This window comes from Ixodes scapularis, unplaced genomic scaffold (genome assembly GCF_016920785.2).
Source record: "Ixodes scapularis isolate PalLabHiFi unplaced genomic scaffold, ASM1692078v2 PGA_scaffold4__175_contigs__length_147842914, whole genome shotgun sequence".
Taxonomy (NCBI): domain Eukaryota; kingdom Metazoa; phylum Arthropoda; class Arachnida; order Ixodida; family Ixodidae; genus Ixodes; species Ixodes scapularis.
The window spans coordinates 17,402,005-17,428,685 of NW_024609879.1; the positions used below are offsets into that span (position 1 = coordinate 17,402,005).

The 26,681-nt window shown below is 40.9% G+C and overlaps 1 protein-coding gene across 1 annotated transcript in view; it reads left to right on the top strand.

The window, feature by feature from the left end:
* LOC8037381 (venom metalloproteinase antarease-like TtrivMP_A) overlaps positions 1–26,681 on the top strand; it is a 56,589-nt gene that overhangs the window by 27,484 nt on the left and 2,424 nt on the right. The window contains exons 7-13 of the mRNA XM_040221669.1: positions 633–704; positions 790–935; positions 7,491–7,540; positions 12,295–12,406; positions 16,088–16,252; positions 17,622–17,760; positions 23,553–23,666. Coding sequence (XP_040077603.1) covers positions 633–704; positions 790–935; positions 7,491–7,540; positions 12,295–12,406; positions 16,088–16,252; positions 17,622–17,760; positions 23,553–23,666 — 798 coding nt within the window. The remainder of the gene's footprint in view (positions 1–632; positions 705–789; positions 936–7,490; positions 7,541–12,294; positions 12,407–16,087; positions 16,253–17,621; positions 17,761–23,552; positions 23,667–26,681) is intronic.

Consider the following 26,681-nt stretch of genomic DNA (forward strand, 5'->3'; position numbering starts at 1 on the left):
GTGGATATTTCCCCACTTAGGGTGTCGATCGCTTGAGCAAATTTGTTTTATTACCAACCCGACTGCCCATGGAAACATTGAAAACAGAAAGCCACGCTGCTGATTTTTTTCGCACGGGTTATGAAGCCGCTGGCAAGGGAATTCACACGAGTGCGCACCAAGAAAGAGGCACCTTGTTGTTTTTGTCACGTATTCGGTTTTGATACAGATATTTTAAGTAAGCATTACTAAAAAAAATTGAGTCAATAGCGACTGCACATGGTTGAAAAAACCCCGAGACTGCGGGTAAAACGACACAACACTAAAAAGTCTCTAACACAGCTGAAATTTTTATTTTCGGAAATCTGGTTATATAGGCACTTTTTCTTTTATTTCGAAGTGCCTATATAACCAGATTTCGGAAAATAAAAATTTCGGCTGTGTTAGAGACTTTTTAGTGTTGTGTCGTTTTACCCGCAGTCTCGGGGTTTTTTCAACCATGTGCAATCTACACCAGCTCGTTTGCGCCCTTACTTTTTGTTCAATAGCGACTGGAGGCATCAAAACAACACTTATTTCATATTTGTGAAAAACTGCGTGTTGCAGTGGAAGCTTGCCTCATGCTACAATGATTTACCTTTTGTTTCTTCAAGGTGAACTTGAGATATCAAAACTCGAAAAACCCGAGAGTATTTTTTCTCATAATAGAAGTAATGGTAGGTTCGGTAAGTTCATTATCAAGAACTTATTTTTACGTTCTATACAAGTCGTTCCCAATTCGGTAACACTTGATGTTTCATTTTCAAGTAGACCTCCATCCTCAAGACCATTTCTGGGGTGGATCCAGATGACCCAAGTAATCCCTACCAATTGTACACGTCATCAAGAGAAACGCTTCCACGCTTTGCAAATAGATACCAACACGAACCGGCAGACATAGTATTATTGGTGACAGGGTAAGTGATTTTATTTAACCTCACGTTCACATGTCTTTTCGGTGCCCGATAAACATAAAAGTAAATATGAAAAGCGTCAGATGGAAGGAGCAACAGTTTGATGGGCTTTGCGCTTCAACATGGAACATGCAGAAAGCATAAACGACGAGGACACATTAAAAATATGAGATAGGACAAAGGCTAACTAGCAACCTTTTCTTTAGTGAAAAACAAAACAAAACAAGAACGTAATATAAATGACGTTGCAATCTCCAGCACAAAAAATTAATAAAGTAAAATTTGAAAGAAAAAGAAATGGAAGGAAGAAAAATAGTTCAGATGAAAATTAACGAGGCCACTTCGGTAATAAAAGAAAACCTAACAAACGAAAAAGTGGGTAAAAGTAGATTGAAAGAGGATGTGATCTGGGTGAATACTAGGTAAAAATAAATAGGTGCCGCGGAAAGAAACAATTGGAACTAAAACAGTTTCACTAATAAAAAGTCTAAATGATATACTGCTGTGAATGAAATGAATAGCCATCAAAAATAATATACTGCCGAGAGCAACTTCTTCGTTGACAAGTATAAAAAGTATCGGCGACATTTGAGTTCTTCGACTGCAATCACTTCTGAATCAAGCACTTCTGCAATTCGCCAGTCACTACACCGCGTCAGGAATTCGATCGGTTTGAAAGAGAAAGCGAATGCAATTGGGGTCTTGATCTTGAACAGCCAAATTTTGTGTAGTGATGACCTCAAAGACAGTGCGTGCTCCCTCGGAATGGTCTTTCCACCGGGGCCAGCAAGGCCGGGGTGCCAAGGTCATACGGATTTCATCATAAACTCCCCTTCAAAAGCTCACGCAATTTCAGGCATGCCTAATACCGTATGTTTGTGCGGGTGATAAATAATTTTCGGGCAGAATTCATTTAGTAACCCCCCCCCCCCCCCCCCCCCCCCCCGGGTATGAAATTTAGAGCGTAACATGTTTAGTTTTGCAGGAAACGCGGTGAAAGTAAGGCCAATCAGTGGGACGGCCTCTCTGCTTAAGTTTGTCGCGTCCTTCTTTTGCTCTTAGCGAAAATTTCGGCTTCAGGGTACGCTATTTTGATCTTCATAGATGTCACCGAATGTTTGTCAAGCATGTCTATAAATTTCGAACTGCCTGGGCTGTGTGATCTGTGAAATTGTATTTTCGCTTTTGTAAGATGTGCGTATCAGGGTCATTCTTACCACGCTGATACACCGCGCCTCGTCTCTGATGCCCTCACCGGCGTGGCACCTCACTTTACTTGTTCGAGACTATCACTGAAACTTTTTTCCATTGCCAAAGTCTTGATATAGTTTAAGAATCAACTGAAGAGAGATACCTTCGAAGCACAAGCCATGATACCCAAAGACATATGCATTATTAGAACACTTTAGTTGGCCTTGTTAGTGCAGAAGATGAGGTGCCCTAAATTTCTCCTTGAGCTAGTTTCTTTAGTTTACGGACTTTTATTTCATATACGTTTGAATTTAACTCAGAGAACGTAACAAGTTATAGATAGGCCTCTATGTTTTCATCCTTCCTCGGGTATACAAATGTCAGTCAATTGACGGAAGAATAACAGCTAGAGATGTGTAAAAGAAGCGCGGATTATCAATGGACTCCAACATGAAATAGCACACAACCACAAATTAAGCCTACGTCCGATCTCAGCTCATCGGGAAAACTAGGCCGTTTCTAGCACCATAACAAGTGTGACACCTCCACTAAACATGGCGAGCGACGTCTTGGCCGCCAGATGTGAGGCCATTCGTTTATTTGGTAGATCTCAAAATCGAGTGTCCGTTGCTCTATGTCACCGTCGCTGCAAAATTACCTTTTCCTGGTGCCTCACTGGCAATTTTAGCACCCCGTTCTTTATTTCAAATCTTTTTGATTACGCGGCGTTCATGGTAACTTTGTTTTTATTCATTTTTATGAGTATGTACCACCACATATTCTTATTTACATAACTACAAATTCGCCATTTTTTTCTTGTCATTGAACTTTAATTTTCGCCGTTATCGTTGATCACAATGCCCGTCAAGCCTTCCTTGTGTTTATGTAAAATTCATCTAAACTTGAATTGCTTACTGTCGCTTGTCGTGACTACTTCTTTCGCTTGTTTAATCAGTTGGGCACTGATTCGGGGCTTGTAAGTTGCCGTGACTTCAATTAATAAAAATAATTGGCAGCAATATTAGTTTCGAAAGTGCTATCTTGCATAAAATTCAGTATTTAAGGGGCGATTATTTAAATGCGTTCTGAAGAAATTAAACTGTCGTTCCAAGGTAGCGGTACTTTTTATCAAAGATGTCTCTAATATTGCCGGGGAAACTGTTGGCGCATAGATCACATTACAGAAATTTCGCCGCTAAATTTAGCAAGGAAACTGAATTGGTGTGTATGTAGCGTGACGCCGATTACCCCACTACATTTGTTAAGCAAAAAATGCACGGACGGACGGACGGACGAACGAGGAAAATTTTGGAAATTAGGAAGGAAGGGGAAAACAGTCCTGCTAAAAAAAAAAAAAAAAAAAAAAAACTTTGCATGCTTTAGTACTCCCGGGTGTTCAACTTAAGACTCTTTACCCGTAGATACTAACTCTGTAGCTTTACGAGGTAACATTGAACATTTTTTAGGTTTTTTTCTTCATCCTGCGTGTTTCATTAGTTATATTTTTCTGAAAATAGTATTTTCTACAGGGCATGAATACCTTTCATAACGTTTTTGCGGTACAATATCTCTCTAATCTTATGTATCCTACTTGCCCTCGGCTTTAAAGCTACTTTAAATTTGTATTGCGGTACAATATTGCATCATAACTAATATAACAGCAGCAAGGCATGTAGTTGGGATAGTTGGTTCATTGTCAACTGGAGAAATAAGCGATGTGACAGATATCAGTAAAGTTTCGTGTTTGTAACATTTTAAAATTTTTAACATAAACGCTAAATACTTATCTATTTAGCGTTTTAATGCCCTTTAAAGCTTTCGTGGATTTTTTTTCGATCATAGTGCAAAATATTTACTTTCATTAGTCAATGATTAATAAAAAAAAACATTCTTATTGAGGAGGTTTAGTTGTATACACTGTTAGTTCGAATATTACAGGTGATAATAATATGGAAATAATAAACAATGCATGCATAGAATGTAAGAACAATTATATTAACATTAAAATGCGCATAGTTCGAACGCACTGGATATCAAAATTTATCTGACTATTCTTGCTGAAAAGTATCATTTAAGGCACTACCAAACCACTTTAGCCATTCAAACCCCTTCAGCCTTTCAGACCTCCTCATCCCTTCAATCCCTTGGACGCACAAATGATTGTGAATCATAGAAAAAAAATGACTGTTTAAAACGTTATTGGAAATTTATTTCAAATATCGAGTTTTACATGCATGTTGTAACCGAAAAGAGATGATAAAAACAAACGTTTATTCCAACCCGTGCACAAGCAGCTGTGGACCAAAGCGATCAGGGACGAACGAGATTTTTGTCACAAAAATTGTCCTTAGATGTAATCTCAATGACGCTGCGAAAATTCCTAATATGTACGATTGTCCAACTGATTAAACCGAGCAGGTACACCACACGCACAGATACACAAGGTCGGTAGCGCGTTTAGCGAAAACCATGGACGCGGAACGTTCATCCGCCCGAGTTTAGGAATCCTGAGCACAGTTGCGGTGCTGTCCCTTGGTGCCGTCACGGTGGCGTGTCTGACGTCTCTTTGCTCGCTGGATGCTTCTGAAGCCGGACGGACGAGGAGGCACAAGAAATACGGCACTGAGAGACCTTGATCCTTAAACCCAGCTGCGCTAGAAGATAGGCCCCAAGCATAGGACGAAAAACCCTACACTGAGGGTGGGGTTTCCCGTTCCGCTCTTTGTCCCGCATTTAGTTTGTGCTCGCTGGCGGACAAGAAAACAAGGCGACTAGCTTCTGACGAAGGCTGCATTTCTACTGACTAAAACAGGTTACCTTCAAACAAGCAGAAGTCCCCGTCCCATTTTTCCCATGCATTCTCTCTCCCTCGTGAGCGAGGAGTTGGCGACCTTGGGCGTCTCTTGTCCATCCCTCAAATCATGTACACAGAACAGACAGACACAGCGATGGCGCCGCTTTATCCGAGCTCACGAAAAGATATGGACGGGGGAAGGTCTCCTTAATTTTCTCAACTCGTTAAGGCCACTCGATAAAAATGGCGAATCGGCTTCCTCTACGCATATACATGAAGTATCGCGGGATCTCTCCCTGAGACCCGTTAAAACGGTCTTGATTACTGCTGTGATTTGATGAAAAGAACTGGGACAGACTCCATGGTCCTTTAAAAAAATCTATGACGGTCTCTTACACCCTTCAGGAATTCTCGACGAGCACATCAGACCCCCTAGGAAAATTCGACGGACATCTCAAATACCTCAAAAATACTTAAAGATGCGGCGCAACGGTACTAATTCGTAATGTTTTTCATTACACACCAGTTTACTGGCACTAGCCGTATTCAAATATACTCGCACGCAACGTCATTGGCCAAAAAACCTCTTTGCTGCTTTGTGATTTCAAGGATGAATCGAGAATTTTTTTTCAGTCTCTCCTTCGCAAAACTTGATGACTTAGTGGGGGGTGGTCGCAGTGTTAGAACAGTCCCCCGCTGACGGTACTTGAATACGGCTTATAGATTCAACCCGAGCATTCCTTGAGCAGTTGTTTTGGGTCGTGATAATCAATAGCTCGACAAGCATTAGAGTAGTGTCTCGTGTCCAATCGTGACAATGACAATAAGCAGGACCCTTAAAATGTCTAGAACTCAGTGCGTGTCCTGTGCTTAGCGAACCTCAGGGCGTGGTTATGAACAAAATTGGAGGCATATATTCAGCTGCAGAACACGTAGCTGATTGTTCTGGTGGAGAGTTGAGGGGTGAACGCTGTACGGTTTTTTTGTAATTTTTTCTTCAACGTTTATGACGTGCGGAGAAAAACGAACCCGTGTTTCTTTGGTCCTAATCGTCGGGTATTCATTCTAAGCGGTGTCAACGCGAACTACAAAAATTGTTTCGCCGTCCCTTTAAAGGGTAGGTCGAAACATTCCAGAAGTCCTGGTGGGACATGTAGACAAATTTTCAATGGGACGGTGACGACTTTTTTCCTTTGGACATGCAAGTTGCGGTAGTTGTGGAAGTAATTTGAGATCAATTGCTCACTTATGAGTCTTCCATTTCAGTTATATAAAAGAAAAAAAAACAGCTGAAGTGAATTCACCTAGGGTACGCGTTTGGAATTTTACTGATCAATTGGTGCCTTCATTTTAAGTTATGCCCTACAAGCGTTTACCCATCTTTTTCTATATACACTTTGTATCTAGGAGTTATGAGTCCTTGTTTTCCATAAACAGCTTATTACAATTTTGTAGCGAACTTTGTATTTAAGTGTTTTTAACAACCGTAATCTGTAGTTCTTAACACGCGGTTTTTCCGATGTACGGCTTGCCGCCCAACCGTGATACGGTCCTCTTGCACTATTGTACATCTGATAAGCAGCAACACCCGATCTACATCACGGCACAAAGTCTGTTTGCCCCCCGCTTTGACTTCCCGGTGCGTGTAACTTCGTAGCACACAGAAAATAACTATTGCCTGCAAGTGCGATGACAAACATACCGAAAAATTCCAATGGCTTACGCAGGGCTTGCTACGACTGACAGAGTAGCAGTTGCGTTTTTGAAAATTAAGCATTTAATGAGATTTATTTTTAGTCGCTGTAAGACTATATTTTCGGCCGAAATTTTAATACACAGCTGAGTGGCTAGGGTAGGGGAACGTGTAGTGTGGGCGGTGGCGGCGAGAAGTGTGATAAGGCGAGAGAGAGAGAGGGACTGATGGCGCGTCTTGGCATAAGTGAGGTGCTTGTGCAAGGGGTGACGGCGGTGGGATGACAGAAATAGACAGGTGGTGATGAGGTAGAGCACAACCTTCGCTCACGTGACCTCGGTTTTTGCGTACACACGCCGAGCGATTTCGCCGTAAAAAATACTAACAAATGCCGCTCCAATAAAAGAAAACTGGGAAAAACACCTTACAGTAGCGCAGGGGGTACCATGTTGATCGCGTCGCTTCAAACTTGAGAGCCTAGAATTTATAGACGATACATATGAAACCATAAGGAGCGTTTGCTATTCAATGGCGGACTCCTCTTGGGGAGATTGATCGCAACTGCGCATGCGCGCGTTGTCGCGTGGCGAGGAGGAAATCAGGTGGAAAGGTCATTGATGATCGAAACTTTCGGCTCCTCGGAGCTCCTATCGCGAACGTGGCCCATTAAACACGTAATCTCGATGGAGCAGCTCGTCACTCCCTATAATGCAGGTTCTTTACATCAAGCGTGTTACGGCTGCTCTGCTGTAGTAAGAAGTGAATTTTGCGATTTGGTATTCTGTACATCTTCAAAACGACGGCGAACTTTCTCTGCGCCTTAAAAATCGTTCTAGCAGCATGTATTTCAAGAATCAAACTTTGTTTCTTGTTTCTACAGGTTGCAGCTCGCCGACCTAGTCAATGGAACGATTACAACCAGGGTTAAAGGTTTGTGAGTCCTGAAGTCACCATAAAAGCTACGCTTTAGAATGACCACACGCCGGCCGCATAACGCGTACGATCATTGTTGCCATTTGACAACAGCTTTTGCCCACATGCCTGACGAAGTATAGAACGAGCTGTAAAAAAGTGGATTGCTGGACTAGTTGGTTGTTGAACGCCATTATTAACTCAGCGCACAAGGATGGACAAAATAGTAGCACACAGGACCGAGGCTGTCTTTGTGCTCCTTCTCTTTTTGTCCCGTCATATTGCGGTGTTTTAATATTGTACACAAGGAGTGTTACTCTCGGTCTCTTTTCTTTTTTTTAACAAATCTCGACAGAGCGATACAATACAGCAATTACCCCCATGCGCCATACGCATATATTAATACGTTGCAAGAAAGATAACTGTCGCAAATGGCGCTTTCCGGTTTGTGTCTTCGGAAAAGCTTGTGGAGTCATTCCACAAGCCAAGTTTGGTGCTCTGATTGGCGCGTTTTCATAGACGTCACATAGGCTAACTATCGAGGGAAAGGGAGAAGGGAGGGTGTTTGAGGTTGAGGTAAACACGCGTCTGTGCAACAAAGCTTTAGTGGAGACTAGTTAATTGTTCATCATTGATCTCAAACCGCGCTGCAAGGAGGATGAAGTCAAAACAGAGACACGGGAACAACGACACGTACATGCGAAGGGCATAGTAACAACTGTTTATTTCCTTTCCTCCCAAAGGAGAAGAAAACACTTGCAAAGATAAAACGTTTAAAAAAGCATGAAAAACCACTGTATCTACACGGCGGACCAAACATCGGTTTTGGCAAACCGACGGTCTGATCACACGTCATCGGTTTGCGTGGTCCGTTGCCGGGCCGCGGACCGAGCAGCGCGGTAATGACCAAAGCATTTTCCCTTGTGGAATTTCCCTTGTCTACCGCAGCTTTTTTAGAATAATTGAATGAGCTACGTGTGACAGTCAGCCTACAATTCAAATCGACAGCATTATTTATCGGCGAAGAGAAAGCGCAGCGTAACTTGCATTCTTTTTGCTGGCGAGATCGGTCGACGCATCACGGTTCCTTGTCGTGTGATTCTTGGCCCCACGAGCGATGAAGGTTCAATGTATTGTTCATGAGTTACACGCAGCAGCCGGCGATACTCATTCCAGTCAGAAGACAACGGCTTCTTGAAGAGTTAATTATACATGCCTAGATCTTTTCAGTACATCCAGGCTTTCATTCAACGGGAGCTTTTCGGAGCGGGGGGGGGGGGGGGGGGGGGGGGGGGCGCAAGTTTTCTTCCTCGTCAACCTATATGTGATATATATATATGAACCTATATGTGAAATAAAATACTACCACGGCAGGAAGAAACGATTTTACAACAAACATTTTACAAATCAATCGTCTTTCCAACCGTTGAGATGCAAGAAAAAAGGTTTTGCTAACTAAACACGGTTCTTAAAGGGGGCCTAGAGCAGGGCTACCTCCAACTGAATTGCGAATGGCGGCATAAATGTTGCGTTCAAAATGCGTTTTGGAAGTTTTTGTTTTGAACGCGTGTCCTAACTAATTTTTAAAGAAAAAAATCTTGGATTTTTTTATTGTCCTTTTAAAGGGTCTGCCCGTGCGCACAATAAACATTAAAAACGTGGTTAGGATTAACTTTTTTGTGTAATGACTTGTATGTTTGAAATGATAATCTGTTCACTGTTTCGGCGGAATTTGCATGATTTTGCAGGTAGGGTTACGTGTTTTTTATGATATTCATTTGAATCTTCAGGTGGATTTGACATTTTTCGCATAAATATATTAGGATGAGTCCAAATTATTCAATTTATGGCTGAAGAATAAATTGTAATCTAAACCATTCCAAATTTAACCCTCGCATGCAATATTGCAAAGCCTTGACTCATTTGCTAACGACTCTTTCACATCATCCACCGTCACTAGTAAATTAACAGAACCAGTTTGCGTGCAAGTTCAGCGTCTTCATTAGTCTTGGACGAGGACCGGCGTCCGGCTCCTTTTCTATGGCTAGCACTTGTGCGTCCATCCTTGAACTTTTGTATTCATTCAAACACACCTCTTTGCGACAAAACGCTTTCTTCATGCACAAAGTCTTGGATAATTATCAGCACCAGACACACCAGCAATCCACAAATAGCTACTACAGCCTTTCGCGAATCACAAGTGGACGGTCATTGTTTCTAGCGCCCCGGTCACAAGTGAACTGATTTGAACGATTGAAGCATGCACCGCCTTGACTGGAGAGACAATCGCGTAGAAAAGGCTCTGGTAAGAAGGGGCGATAAACAGAAGGTTTGAGGTAACGGAGTGCCTTTAATTTTTTATTCATTGTAGTTATGAATTCGTTTTGCTGTTGAGAAATTTACCAAAGTTTGGGCAAAACGTTTTCGACCCTCTAAATATAGGTGAATTGTAGAATAGAAAGAAAAAAAAAGCTTGATATTAGAGTTAAGTTTGCCCTTTTAGTACTCTCTATTTCGTTTATATCATGTATAATGAAAATATTATACTGGGTGTTCAAATTTAGGCCTTCAACAATTAGAACAAAATTGAACTGTGGGAGGTACGCGAAATGTGTTTGTGCGGCTACCTCATGCTTGCAGCGGACAGTAGGTGCGAGATAATTGTCGCTGTGAGTTTTCTAAACAATGAAATTTAGTCTTTGTTTTAAATTACTGTCATTAGGGTTTTGATATTAAAACATTCAAGGCTACAGTGTTCTGAGAATGCTTCATTGCATTTTTATTTATCTTAACCAGTCAGGTGTTCTGACACCCGCCTACGAATTTACGATGGACTTTGGGCCAGTTGGTATGCGTTCATCGTGAACAACTGCGCGAAAGGGATTAGGACACAAATGCAGGACTACACAAGAAAAGCGCCGACTAACAACTGATTTTTATTGGAATATGTTGATGGCACAGTGGTCGCGCAGGCAAAATACGCACCGTGGATTTTGCACTTTTTTTCTTTTTCGCTTCCGACTCCACGTACTAATAAAGATCAAGAAAATAAATCTCACTGTTCGTTAGAGTCAGTGAAGGTTGGCTCACGCACGAGGGTGTGCTTTTCGTTATGTAGTTTGTTTCCTTCATTTTTCTGCATGTTTCTTCGACCAATATGGTGGTGTTTGAGAACCGCGGCTAGCACCCGCAATCTAGACTCCCCCTCTAGATGGGAGCATGCAATCCTTTTCAAGGAGCTGCGGTGTTCTCTGAGGCGAATGTTCAAACATCGCCCCGATTGATCATTATGGAAGCGCCCGCAGAAAAAGGGAATCATGTAAACCTTGCCTTTTACGCAAGTGACGAGCTTGATGTGGTGCTTGGCGTTGCATCTGTTACAATCCGCTCGCTTCTCTTTGCATTAATTAAGCAATGTATGCGCAAGATGAACATGTATTTCAACTTGCAGATGAAAACAATCACAGATGCAGGGGTTCCATACTTAGTTTTTTTTGGACCATGCGAAAATTAGTGAAAAAACGTTGAAGTCAGTTCCTTTTGAGGTCAACAGTTGAAAGAGGAAAAGAAGGTTTCGGCTGTTCTATATGTTCACCGCATGTACCATGGACTTACAAATGTATAATCTATCTACTTGGTGGACGTGGTTTGTGTAGCCCGAAACAAACTAAGCTGAGTATGCTCCGTGGCGAACAGACACGAAAGCAAAGCGAAACGAGCGGATTGCAATAAATGCAACGTCAAGCACCGCATCAAATTCGTCACCTGCATAAATGGTACGGTCTAGATAATCCCTTTCTCCTGCACGCGCTCCTATATTGGGCAAACGGGGCGATGTTTGAACACCTGCCTCCGAGTACACCGCAGCTCCTTGAAAAGGATTGCATACTCCCATTCAGCGAGGCACTGTAAAGTTTACGGGTGCGAACTGTGAATCTCCAACACTTCTATATTGTTTAAACACCGAGACCAAACGTTTAGAGAAATAAAAAGAAAAAGAAAAACATACTACATAACAAAAAACAAAACATAAAAAAAAAAAAAACTCGTGCGTGATGTAATCTTTACTGACTCGAACCAACAGTGAGATTCATTTTCCGGATCTTGGTTAGCACGTCGAGTGGGAAACGAATAAGAAATAAGAGCAAAACCCACAATGCGTCCTTTGCCTAGGCGAACACAGTGGTATCTACAGATTCCAATAAAAAATCATTTAGTCAGCGTTTGTCCTGTGGTCATTCCCTTTTTTGGTCCTTGTCCTTCTCGCGATTATTTCACGATGTGCAGATGTACGACTCAATCCGCCTAATTACTTCTTCAGGACCGTGAATATCGATATAAATGCTAGCGCTGTAGCCAGCTATTTTCAACATACGCTTTTAGGAGCTTTCAACTGATTAACTTGTACAAAGAAACTCTATAGAAGCGGCATTCGATTGACGTACAGATATTGCTTGGCTTTTAGATTTTAAGGAATTTCTTTTTGTGAGTCCATGCCTGCTACTTTAACTCAGAGGGAGCTGGGGAAGCGTAATCAGGCTGATCAGTTACGTAAGGCATAAAGTGAACCACATTTAAAAAAAAACTGATAGCCATTGTTATATTCTGAACATGTAGGTTCATTATAAAAATATGTATTGAACTCCCGTTAATGTGGTTTTGTGAAGCCTAATTGCGTTGATATGTTGTAATCACAAAGCGGAAATCAGTAGTAATAATACACGTTGTTAAGTGTTTTTTACGTCTAATTTACATTTCTGTTAAATGCTTAGGGCTAGCATACATGGAGGGACTCTGCCATCCGAACTATCGGTTCGGTCAAATGGAAGATGTGCCTCATACATACTCCGGGGTACCGATCGCAGCTCACGAACTGGGACATCTGTAAGACTTGACTGATTTTAAAATCTCTTTTAATATTGTAGCAACGTTTATAGGTATACCGGTTTGTACTGGTGACAAGAAAATAACTGCGTAAAAATAGATATGAACCACTGGTAAAATTGCAAGAGTTGTTCAAGGTTGGCTGGGACTTTTACTCCTACAGAACAAATTTATCTTTTGAGGGGCACCGAACCTATGTCAGCTCTTCAAAGTATTTCCCATGTACTATACGTCCACGCTCCAATGTCACTCTTCCGGCTTGTTTCTTATTACTTTGGCGTAGAAGTGACTAAGCTACGCGACTGTGGTTGGACTAGGGTGGCCATTTGTTTAATTTCTCGCTAGCGTTTTTCCTCGGCGGAACTGTTGGAACCATCCGTGCACTGCTATTTCGTGACACCGCTTATCCCCTTTACTGCGCTTGCAATCGTCTCAAGCATTCATCTTGTTTAACGATCCACTTCACCTCAAATTTGATTATCTAACGCTTATCCACGGGAACAGTCATATTGCTGACCGACATGATAGCTGGGACTGCTCCGGCCTCGTCAACCGCGTCATTTCAGGCACGGTTTCTTTAAGACAAATTGCTTTAACGACCTTCACAAGTTTAACTGCGCGAAGCTTGTTCAGCGGTTTTTTTTATAGGCAAAAGTCCAGGTCAACCTTGAACAACACTTGTACACATGTACTCTGTTTTTACCATTCCTTTTGTTACAGGGGTCAGGACACGAAAACTAAACATATAGATTAGTCTTGAAATGTAATGCTCATGGTTACTTAGTATATATATCAAGTTTTACTATTGTTAGAGCTCTGGTAATTGCATAATCATTTACTACTGTTGATTATTTTTATCGGGTGACCGGGCAACAGTGTCCAAGTGAAGCACACTGTCGTGCCTATAAAACACGTGACCATGATGCGCACTTAAACGCCTTCTAATTCTAAGCGCGCCCATGCTCGACCAAGCTTTTCCGAGCATGGGCGCGCTACGATCGCACCCTCCCCCGCTAGTAGGCTTCTTCATCGCTACTTTTGACCTCGTCACCTTGCCCTTTCAACTTTCCCTAGCATGCGTGTGTGAGGTCGTCACTGACAACGGGAAGTTCGTCCGTGACGATATCGTCACCGCTAAAGCTGGTCGCCAGCGGGTTCATGTAAAAAATGACTAGCTCTCAACAACTCTCGATAACAATCTCTCTCATCGCTACTCCGATCAGTGTTGAAGACTCGGACGAAGAGAGAAATGCTGTAGACGACATAGTGTCAAATGTAGTGTCAAAGCCGCGTACTCGAAACGCGAAGGTAAACGGGGGAGTTGAAGCGTGAGACGCCGAGAGAACCTTGCCTGGGAGTGCATGCAAGGGCACGCCGCGCGCTGGGCGAGTACGTCACCGACCCACCAACCATAGCGGACGTCCCGAACGAGGTGGTTCCAAAGGATCTGCATGTAGATCGGTTTAACCACAAAAAATATACCGCCATTAAAAAAAAAATTACCAGCAATGTAGGACATAAATGGGTCATAGCAGCGTAGTTATCTCATATTTTATATTTGGCGTGTTCTAAGCGCTTTAGAAACATGTCAAGGCAGCCCTGAAATGTTTCTTAATTTAGTAGGACTTCAAAGGTACACTGACACCTCGCACCTTTTTTTATTCTTGTCGGGTAGTTTAGTTCGTGTCAGAACTCTACCCTCTCAATATTTTGTTAGAGGGTCACGTATATTTTTAATAAAGTAAAGTTACAAATAAAGAAAAACTGCTCGTAAACTAAGGCGAAAATGTGCACGGAGACTAGGAGCAGATCGTTGCCCGAGGTCAGGTGGCTATCGCTTCCTACCCAGTTTTCTATTTTTTTTTTCGTTCGTCGTCTTTATGGGCGTGTGAAGCGGACGACGAGAATCGAGCGAGTGTTTCGCACTTATATCACTTCCGCTAACTGCTCTGCACTTGAGTATCGACTGGCCGCTACCACAAACCACAGTTCCGAAGTAGCGGTCCCACGTCCATCATGCGCCGCCATTGCTTCGGCCCGTCGTACGTCGCCATATTGAAAATGACGTCTACGTGTAATTCCTCTGATCTGTGTAACAATTCCTTTCGATCAACGCATATGCAGCTTCTTCGAAGCACAGAAATCCGGTTCATATTTTTATTATTATTAAATACGTTTTGGGACCCACAGGACCTTGAATACATTTTGTATATATCAGTTTTAACGGCACGTGACTGTGGAAAAGAAAGTGACAGCGCCTGAAAGTCGCCGATTCTCGACCGGCAGCTTTCAGACGGAAAGAATACGACTTCTGAGCCGAAAATTGTGCTCTGGGTAGTGTGGCTCTTACGGGTTACGTTCGAGCAAAAAACATCTGCATGAGCAAGCACCATATCAGCATCCATTTCGCAATTTGAGAGTAATTGTTCATAAACAATGAGGTGATTCCCCCGAAGAAGGGATTTATTAAATATATCTCTCAACATAACTGGGACACATATAATGTGAAGACAATGAATTCTAGAGCTGTAAAAAGAGCTAGAGATAACAGCGCCAGCCCATAAAGAGCTCAAAGGTTCACCAAACGAGAACGTAGGTGGTGCATATTTGTGATACCATAAAAAATGATACTATAAAATGTGATAATGAGAAATAGGAGCGTTTTGTCAAACAATCGAGTTCGCGATAGTTGTATCTTGTGGCGGTCCCTCCCAATCGACGCCGCCAGCAGACAAATGAGTGCATCGCCTCCGTGCTGCGCATGTCGGGACGTGGCTCAAGAGTTGACCCTAATATGCTCGAGTAGACATTCTACAGAAAATGTACAAGGCGCGACATTGGCGACTTTACGGATTTTACTCGTACACAGGATTGACGGCCACCAGATTTCATCGCTTTTGCTAAGTAACTCCGGCACACTAGGGGTTTATATGGCAGCGGTTTAATAAAAAAGGGGCGAAAGTGGTGATCGCGTTCTCACGCAAACTGTGTTGTAGAGGAAGCTACTATAAAATGTTTCTGCACATCATCTCCTTGGGATCTCTAACGTTAGTTTAAACGAGCAGGGTAAAACTTAAGATTAATAAAGCGTCCGTCGTGTGCCTTAGTGTTCAGGACTCAAATTGCGTCTCAATTTTTTGTATAAAGATATCTAAATGTAAGATAGCTAAACCTCCTTCCTCATTTAAAAAAAATAACACTATTACCTGCTGTATAATGTCCATAATACGCAATATGTGCTTTGGTATTGAACCATTTTGATCAAGAATTATTTTGACATGTTTTAAACATTTGACATATTTCGAGGATAGATTTTGTCACTAGCTTTTTTTATAAACCTTCCATGCAGAACCTCAAGCAGTATTATTAAATTTTCACGGCACATTATAAAATTCACTGGACAATGTCATGTGTCTGGGTGTCTGGGTAAATAGTAATACAAAATTACTGGTTGGTCTCTGTCAAGCACATCTGGTGATTGCGTTTTGAACAAAAAAGCATGTCGTGGAAATACATTATTGTATCTCATTCTATAATAGGCCATACGTGTGTGGACCAGAAATGGAGTTTTTTGTTTTCTAAAGAGAATGTAATTTGATATCAGATGGAAAGAACGTAACAATTGTATAGTTAGAGATATATAAATAAATATATATTTTTACTTTCTTTGTCCCACTCCAGGATGGGCATGTATCATGACGGTGACGTTCCCCCGTCGAACGTTTCCGGAACCCCGTGGCTTCGATGCTCGCGGAGCGGTGGATACATTATGGCACCGTACACAGGCGGTGCCAATGACGGTTTTTTCTCGAAATGCTCTCTTCAGCAGATGAAACACTTTTTGACGTAAGACAACTGTTTGATATATTTACTCATTTCTACACCTAACTTAGTGAAATAATTTCTATTCTAGGAGTTTCAACGTGAACAATAAAACTGATCGATAATTCAGTTAGGAATCCCTTAGACTCGCACAGTCAAGTCACTGTGGTAACATTTTGTTGCTTTGAATCCTCAAAGCAATATTATATCAAGATAATTATCGTTGCGACCTATTAATATAAGCGAAAGTTGACAACCGTAAGAAGTATAACACAGCTCTGTTATGCACTCTGCTTGCAGTTTCACCAACGAGTAAGAATAGATTATTTAGATGACATTTGAATTCATATATATAAATATATATATATATATATATATATATATATATATATATATTTCTGATAATGTTTCTAAGCTAGGGGGAATGTGTGGGTATAAATGAAAAACAAAATCGCATGTCTCAATCTGCCACAAATTGTCGAATCAGGCGATCGGGTTCAGACATACTGCTGTGATTTGTCACGTCAATTTAGCGGGCAATATTCAAAAGCGCGTCATTTTAAGGCAAGCCCATTGTACTGCATTCTCGTCTTACGGAGTTCAGGCTAAAGTTTAGCTTTTATTGTGGAACGGAGGTATTTGAGGTAATCCAGTAACCTGTAATATCAAGCATAGCATATGAAGAGAATGAGCATACCTTGGCTAGTTGTGAGCTAGGTAATGCCGCGCGCGGTTCCAGCCAAGGGAGTATCGGGCTTGGCTCCCACACATATGTCCGGATTTCGAATCCCGCTGTCGCTCTTCGCTTTCCTATAGTTATGTAAGTAGAAAATTCTAGAACGTTGGAGAGCCGCGTAGCTTCTTCATGCTGAGAACGTATACTTCCAGAACGAAAGAGGTAGGATGTTCCAGGTTTCCAGGAATCGCTCAAAAGAAGCTGCTCCGCGCCGTATGGAGTCAGGATCGCCCAGCGTTCAATCCTGCTTTTGCGCCGCCATCGACGCCTACGACACCTGCCCTTTTTATTTTGTGTTAAGCACAAGTTCGCCCCATGAAATTTTTAGTTTCCTTTAGTCAATCGTCGCGTGATCATTTGGCATTCCTGATAATATTTAACTAGGCTTTTTTACCTTTTTGTCAAATTCATTAAAAAAAGATACCTTTTTCCACTTTATATTTCTAATACCTTGCTAAGATACATCTATCAACACATTTTTCTAGAATTCAATTTATGGTTCATCTTGATGTTACAAATATTGTCTTTAATTTTTGATAACAAGAATATTAGGGCTAATAGGTGTCGTCTTTGATAATAAAAACATGTCTTGAATACTTACTTTTTTTTGTATCGAAACATAACTGTTATAATTTATGTGAGCTTAAAATTTTGTAGAACCATCTCAAAAGATTGCTTCAAGGTTAAATCGCAAACAGACATCAAATCACCAAAGTTGCTTCCGGGTAAGCGGATGAATATGACAAACATATGCCGAAAGCGATTTCGTCACCTCTCAGGGATGACCGGTTTCACCGTAAGTAAAAACATCGTTATATAATATATGACAGAATGTAGTCCCGCATATGAGGACCTAAGATTATTGCGTGCTATATGAACCTACACACAGCAATGTAAGATATACCTGGCGTTCGTACGTGTTAAGAGAGAAATTTTTGTTTACAGCCTAAATGAACCATGCATCGCAGAACGTTTGAGCTCCGTGAAAATATAACTCTAGCTCTTGTGATAAAACGCGAAAGTTTGAGAAGATAGCTTTACATGGATAAAAAAAAAAGAAATGCTAATTTTTTTTTTTATGAATGCCAATGCTTACATTAATGCGTACTCTCCCCAAAACGAGAAATGTTATTACGGGCGCCCGTAGCAACAATTCTAGTGAAGGGAAGCTTGTTATTATGGAAGAAAACAACATAACCTTTCTTGGTGACGCGCGCTTTTTACTGATATAAATGCTACATGCACCCACAATCTCAGTTCTTGTTGTTAGAAAAACTGAAATCTTTCTGTCATCGTGACGCTGGTGGATTTTTTAAGCTAATTTTATAGAAGGGGACTCTTCAACCGCACACAGTTCAAATAATGCAATTTAATACACAACCACTGAGTCACAAACCGTTTTAATTTCAGGTTACAAAATGTAAGAACGCAATGCTTTCGAAATGGGGCGTCCGCTTGCTGAAGATGGGTGTAGGAACAAAAAGGGTTTTATATGTTACTGCGCATAATTCACAAGTAACGTCCCCGAGTGGCGACATGGCGACATTGCTATCCAAAACACGCTAAAAAAGAACCAGCAAGGTATTTATCCTCAGCACTTCAAAACTATTTTGAGTGCTAGGCTAAAAACCAGATAGCTTCGGACGTGACAGCGCTGTACGTACCTATTGTGGCGGCGGGGATAGGCTGTCGCAGTCGCCTACACAAAGGCGCTCGTCCGGAAACCCCTGGTGACCCCGCACTAAAACAATACAGGAGTGCCTTCTGTTGCTCGCATGAATTATTTTCTTCTCATCCAGTGGAATTCGACGTCAAATACGCTTTGGAGCTTTATACGAATTATATGATTACATATATTCCGCCTTGTGAGGAAAACTTCATTTCCGCTGCAAAGATGCCGGGTTTAGCTGGTCCTATATTCCCTCATCTGGAAATAAGGGTCTCACCTATTAGACCTTGATTTTAAGGGCCTTATAGATGCCGCCGTGCAGGTGCCACTTAAACGTGCATTATTGTGCTTAAAATGACACACGTCGCATGTTTCGTGGCATGGTTATGACGTAAGCCGTAGCGCTCAATTCGGGGGCGTCAGGTATTGTCCTTGAGATTTCATTTATTGTTTTCATTAGGATGTTTCCTTCGGGACTCGGATTCGTTCGAAATTTTGCAATCAGAACCAAAAGGCAAAAACTCACCTCGGAGGTTCCCCTGAAACGTCGCTTGGTTCGCCCTTGTTTCTTGTAGCTTAAACTTACACGGATTACTCGAGTGTACAACAACCGGAAGTCGATATGTTATGAGAAATTCTGAGGTACTTGGTGGCTTTATAGGCGTTAGCTCATCCTGAAAATCAGCGACTAACATTTAGGTGTTGTTGTAACCTGCGTAGACTAGCATGACTTTACGTGCACTATGTTTAGGGTAATCAAATGTGACAATTTTGTTCCGAACTCGTATTTTTTTATGCGTTCTGAAGCGCGGGAAAGTGTGTCTCACTGCACGCGCTTTTGGCGTTTACTGTTCTACCGCAACATTTTGTTTTTGGGCGATTTCGTTGTATTTTCTTTGTGAACGTGTGCTTAGGCATCCGGTACTACAAAAGATGTCATCACCATAAACAGAAAGACATTGACGCACCCTCTTGTACACGAGGACCTCCATCTATAAACGGACTCCGGCTCCCATGTCTGTTGTACGGCGAGACAATATTTGACAGCGCATAACATGAATGCCACAGTTTGAGAGCAGCTCGATGTGGGCATTCTCTGTTGCTTGATAGTGTATGACCGCTTCTTACTTTTAGTAAATCTCGGTCTTGAACCATAGTTTGGAACATGTGGTGGGAATATCAAGCAAGTCAAGCAGATGAACAAATGCTTGCGGCAGAACTGGATACGCACACATACGATACATAAATCCAAAAAGACAACATTGCAAAACAAAACTATCACGCAGTCGCCAGTAAGAAAATCACCGACGCATTCTGCCATAAAGAAGCAATGAAAGGTATACTCAAAAAGCTTGTCGTGGGAGGAGCCGCTGTGCATGTTTTGGGAAGATTTCTTAGTGCATGTTCAACTCAGAGATGAATAGCATGAGTATTGTATTTCGAAAACAAGGACGCAATATTTCTTGTTAGCAGAAGTAGATAGGTAAAATTGAAACTTTTACCATGCTGGGCAATCGCCACAAAATATATCAGGTCTTTGGCTGTGTGGCCTTTTGAAACTGCGGAACGTTTTTAAGCACACGCGCTATCCGGCCAGTTGTGCTTCTTGTCGGCCACTGTACATTGCGGGATCGAGATCCCAACATGTGTATTTTAGTTGTGCGAACAAAATGTTTATTTTTAGTGCTGCATTCTTTCCTTCGTTGCCCTATTTCATGGAAAATTAAAAATAAAGCTGCTGGGTTGCAAAAGCTATGAATAAGCTAAGTTGACAGTTTTCAGATTTTCACTTATATGAAGGCTATGTCGGAAGCTCCGAGGTACTAAAACTCAGTTTTGACTCTTTGAAATCCTAAAATTGAACCTACCTCTTTAACAATATTTCCCCTGCAGCAATCGTTCATTCAGGTTAGCCAGCATGTGTCACGAAAATTCAGACTTTGTACTACAGGGCTCTACGTGAAATTACACTATCCTGAATCTACTGACGCAGCTGCGGAGCCGTACAACAGGTGTTATCAATGAGACTTTCATAAGTAGGTCATACTGGTAAGACAATTGATGCAACAAATATTATATCCCTTAAGTGAACTTTCAATAAATATCGATCAATGCCACAGCTTTAATGACGTTGTGATATCATGGACTTCCCTTTCACTGGTCCGTGTGTTAAGATTTCAAACTAAAAGAAAAAAAAATAGAACTAAGAAGCGTTCGATATTCCAGGCCTTCGTTCTATTAGATTGTAACCTTGAAATGGTAGAACCAAGTGTACGTGGAGGTTGCTGATGCAGGTTCACACGACTGTGAATGTTACAATATCTTCAAAAGGTTAAATCCCTGCAAATTTGTTTTATCGTGATTACGAAGTGTACAGACAAAGTGAACATTTTGAAGTAAACGCTTTTGCCTTGTGCCGATAGCAAACTTAATATTGAAATTCAAGTCCCCGGATGGCTTGAATTCAGTTTTCTTGTTTTCAACCTTTCAATCTGGAGCGGTATCGGGAGGTGTTTGTGTGTACGTGTGTGCGGGTGAGTGTGCGTGTGTGGTAGTGAGAAAGCGAATCATACTTTACTAGATTATCGTATTTTATATTGGTTTATTTCAAAACTGTTTTGCGTACTTTTATTGAACAAATGAATTAACCTAATACATATTTCGTTGTCTATGCATCACTGATTTTTCAAGGCGTTTTTCGTGTCTGTATTAGTTTGACAAAATCATTGTCCCGCGGGGCTTCTCTTTCTTCCTTTCTTTATTAATTGAGAAAAAATAATCGGAGATGTTGGCCGCCGTGAAGGCATGGCCGGCTAACTGACTGCGGAATTCCTCCAATGCGTACCCTAACGGTAAAGTTAAGTGGAGGGGTTTCCAAGAAGTCTGTCATTGCTTCTTAGCGTGCCCTTTATATTTCTACGGGACTATCTGGTGTTGTCTATAAGGAATATTATACCCACAACACGTTATGTAACTTGAACTGACAACTTAGAACAAAAACCTAAAACTTGGCACAAATCAACTGGCATAATTCAAGTATGTATCCTCTAACTCTTTTTCCGTAGCCAACAAGAGTGTCTCCGCTACTTTAGCGAAATAATCTAAGAAACCACGAATTAATATTGCGTAGATAATCTAGAATTTTATGCATTCGCTTGCGTTTCAAAGATGGGAGACCTGAAATAGTGCTCACTGCCAGAGCGTCTTGAAACTTAAGTCCTGCCCCTTTATTATTAACTGAGTGAAGGAGACTTAATTTTAATATCCCTTTCTACTTTTTGTCTTCGTTTTCTTTTTAATTTATTTTACCCTCAGGGCGTGAGCACTAAACTGGGTGAAGTGGGTACACGTGAATCGAAACGGAATAAAGTCAATTAGAAGACGTCATAACGATCGGTTAGAGTATGACACAATACAAAGTGCTTTCAAAATTAACATGCTCTGTGACTGAGACTGTGGCAGCAGGAAGGCGGTTCCGGCCTCAGGCCGCAGCTGCTATAAATATGTGCTGGAAGGGACTGGTTTGAGCGTATGGGATGGCAAATTTTTGTTGATGGTCTTGCCTAGCTGGCAGATAAAAAGGAGGTGTGGCAGTCATGTACTATATAATATTACGAAAGTTTATTTTCCATTTTGATACATAGACAGAGGAAGCAAGGAAATAAAGGCTGTAGAAACAGCTTGTCGGAGCCACTTCCTCTCTTGTAATGGCATATACAGAAGTCAAAACAACCCAACAGCGTAAAACATTGAGAAAACCCACATAACTAGGCCACAAATCAAACAGGTCTCATATATCAATTTATTCGTTTCCGTCCTTCATTAGTTTAGTTTACAATTACTGAATTACAGTAGAAATAATATCAATGCTATTTTTATTAGAGTGGTAATACTGTAGGAAGTGTGTATTTGAGTGATAGCATGGAATAGTTGTTTTGACCTAGTGCCTCAGTCCAATGTTCCGCCGACCGAGTTAGGTAGGAAGTTGAATGTTTTTTTTTTGTTTTTTTTTAGCTCCGCAACGTTTGCTCAGCTATCCCCGTTTCTTTTATTTTCTAACCTAAAACTGATCGCTAGTCTATACTTGTACACTTTGTGAGCAGGAAGTATATTATTTTTTTATAAACAGACCCATAAGTGTTTGAGTCGCAAGAAGCATTCTCAATAGGGCGCACATGTTCTTTTTTTTTTTTTTCAATACGTGCCTTTTTTAGGTTTGTGCGGGTGGGTGTGCCTGAATCTAGATGACAATTATGTAGGTGAGAAATAAATAAAGTCTTATATAAAAGAACTTTAATATTTCTCGGTAGAATCAAACCGTTACGAGAGGCTAGTCCAATGACCTTTGACAATCTAGTGCGTATATTATTTAGATGATTTTCTCAATATAAGTACTGATTGAAAGTTACGCCTACATTCTTAAAATTATCTACAATATCCATATCCTTTTCATTGAAGACAAGGGTTATTAGTTGTAAAAAAATTTTTGTTTGTAGGCCGAACGATGATCGCCTTCTTCTTACTCGCATTGATGGTTAGCGCGTTATCTGTGGACCATTTTTGCAACGCCGTGAGGTTCACCTTGGCGCAGCTGACAAGCTCGTCGCCAGTCCCGCCAGGAAAGAGAAGGCTCGTGTCATCCGCGTATATTACGAATTTAGTCAATGGGTTTATGTTTACAATATCATTAATTTATATATTAAATAGTAAGGGTCCTAAAATGCTTCCTTCCGGTACACCGGATATAATTGTCTTTGTGGAGCACCGGTTATAATTGCGTTCTATTTTAGAATGATGCGTATTAGACAATTTAGGATTACCACTATTCTACTATTTTCTTTGTACTCTTCTCAAATCGATAACTCCATCCTACAACTATCGCTATTACACTAAATTTTGAATATTTTTTGTTTATGCAGAAATCAGGATTTACAGAAAACTGCAAATTCCTGTGCTGTCCGAATTATGGCCAAGGACGGGTAAGCTGCTATGTGCAACCCCTTGTGGATGGAATGGCTTGTGGACAGAACAAGGTGAGCGCAGTAGCCCTCTTTGGTTAATAAGCAATAAATAGAAATCCTAGAATGATTTCACTATACATTTTGCTGACAAAGGTACCCACATTGTTTCTCGCCGTACGTTTTATCTTGGCCCGAACAGATTTACGCTAGTGGTAAGAAATGCAATACTTTTTAGGTCTTGGTTATATAACAAGGCCTAACACTATTTTCGACAAAAATGCCGGTCAAATTACACGCACACTCTGTCTGCGCGTAATGTTCTTTGCAGAGCTGTTTGTCGTCTGCCTGAAACTCTTTAAGTATAGTAGTAAATATGACATTTTTTACAAGTAGAGGTACGGCCTTACATAGTCTTAAAGCATAAATGCTTGTATACACCAATGTAAGATAGAGGGCGGTTAGTGACAAGAAGCGGTGGAGGTGGGGTATATTCATTTTTGTGTTTTTTGTTATTTTTGTTTATTCACCGGATTATTTTAATCGGTGGTTATAATACACACTTGTAAAATGTAACACAAGAAAAGTATTTAGAATATTTACTTGTCTGGAATAATTTAGAAGGTATATAAAAGGTGTATTTTTAGTTTAATATTATTAGTTATTGAACATATATTTTTATTGTGTACGCTTTAGTTGCTGCCAGACTAAATCGATGCGCGGACCAAGCCGCTAGAATACGAAGTACACAAAATACAGGGTGTTTCACGAAAAGGGGACAAATTTGATATTGCGAAAACTACTCATCGCAACGAAAAAAGGCTTCTGTCATATTGGTCCTGGGACAGAGACCTTTTGGGAGAATTATGAAAGTACGGTATAATTAGACTGTTAGCTATTTTCGTGTAATTAACTTCTCAACATTGTGTTTAAGGGCATGGTTTCAATTAGAAAATTGCTCAGCCTCACCAAAAAACACTAGATAAACAAATTGCGGAACGATAGAAGGTACTCGCCGTATTTTACGGCTCTCTGAAAAACCTCACGAATTCGGATTGTTTATAAATTTCGGTTTGCAATCGGAGAGCATCTCGTCCCCGACGGCACCGCACCCAGTGGAGAAATAGTGCAACCAGCCTCTGCTTCGCTGCGCGAGGACAGCGCAGCAGATGTTGGTTGCACTATTGCATCGCCACATAATTGCCGAAGTGCCAAACTTGAGCAACAAGATGGCACGTATGCAACGAGGAACGAGCAGTGAATCCTAAGTCTGGCATTGTTTGGAAATTTAGGCCGAAGATCGCCATATGAAGACCAAACAACCAGATGTGAAGCCAAGCTCTGGCACATGTTTTGTGATTCACGCCCATAAAATCAAACTGACAGACATAATTCCAGCAATGAAGCCTAACTTTGGCACTGGTTTCACGAATTAGGGAAAAGATACCCAAACTTTAGTCAAAGAGGGTCACGCTTTAATCTACCTTGGCTCCTTCGGGGTTCTTAGGGCCATTCATTTCCGGACAAAAACGAAATTTTAACTCAAAGCACTGAGTTACCTAGGTTACCAGTCTGAAAGCTAGTGTGACTAAAATTAGACACACATAATTGAGAAAGGCTGAGTAGAGGTTAGCATGAATTTCGCCGTTTCATATCTGTCTTACGAGGTGGAAGATAATAACGTCAAAACAATTTTTAAGGAAGAAACATCTGGTGAAAAACACAAAGCAGAAATTTGAATGTGGCCGCAGCCAGTAAATATGGACTTAACCCACGCTCTGTGGAGAACGTTACACCGCGTCCTGTGTAGTTCTCCCTTCGTTTTTTGTCCCTGTTGTTTTGGCGTATTACCCCTTGGTTATTTTAACGTCACACTGTAATCGTGATCAAAAAGTAAATTCAAGTATTGCATGGATGTTACATTTTTACCTTATCCTAAGATATTATGCGATGCACGGAATCAAAGTACAGCCAAGATAAAAGGGTCGTCGGTATTAAAAAATCCAATTCGCACAATCTATGATCAAAATTTGATGAGTGCTGCCCATATAAGTTACGGGCACTTGAACCGTTCGAGTGTCTAGAAAATAGTCCATGTTGAGCAAAGTATAAAAAAAAAGCGTTCATGCAAGGTTGACTTAGACATTTTTGATATCCTATTGGCGAAGGCCTTTAAATCAACAGCACCTATTTTCTTCAGCCCACAGCTGCCATGCTAGGTTCACTAGGCTGCATAATCGAGTGGACAAAATATTCATAGATACTTCGGGTCAAATAAAAACTGAAATTCCTATAATTATATTCAAAATAAGTGCGAAGATTGCCTAATGGCCCAGTTCTAAACGTCTAAATAATTTACTAGGAATCAGGATGTTATCAGGCCAGCCAGTTACAGCCGCGATTTATTTTTTGGTTATGCGTCTGGCATTCAATGTTATTAGCTAAATTTCATTCGTTGCGCGTCTTAAGGGACATTTGGTAGTTGTGTATATTTGTTAATACTTCAGGTGCCAGCCGTCTCAAGTTAAAGTAGCTAGAATGTTGTGCATCTTAAATGTCTCTTAAAGGCACAAAATATTCACTACAATATGCAAGGATAAAAAGATACAGTGACTAGGATCAGCTACAAATTTGTCGATTCATAAAAATGCATAAACACAACCCCATTGAGAAAAAAATATCCTAGACGGCACATATGGCATAATATATGCATTTTTATCGAACGAAGAATGTGCAGGTCACTTCGGTGTTTGGCCATGGTTGTCTACCATATTTTACCTATCACATGGCACATACTTTTTATTTTTTCTTCCACCTTTGATTACAATTTTACAATCAGCACTATTTAAACTGATTAAATAGGACGCACAGGACCGACAATGTATAATCTGACCTTTGAATATAATACGCGCGTAAGGTAAGTCCGACTTTCTAGAACCAATGAACATTGAGAATTCCCCTAATAGATATACATATATTTCATGTTTTTCTTTATGTTCTATAGCACAGTTTTGAAACGATATGCGGAATGGCTGTTTAAATACATAAAAAATATATTTCGCGTATCTTTGAACAAACTTGTTCGAACCG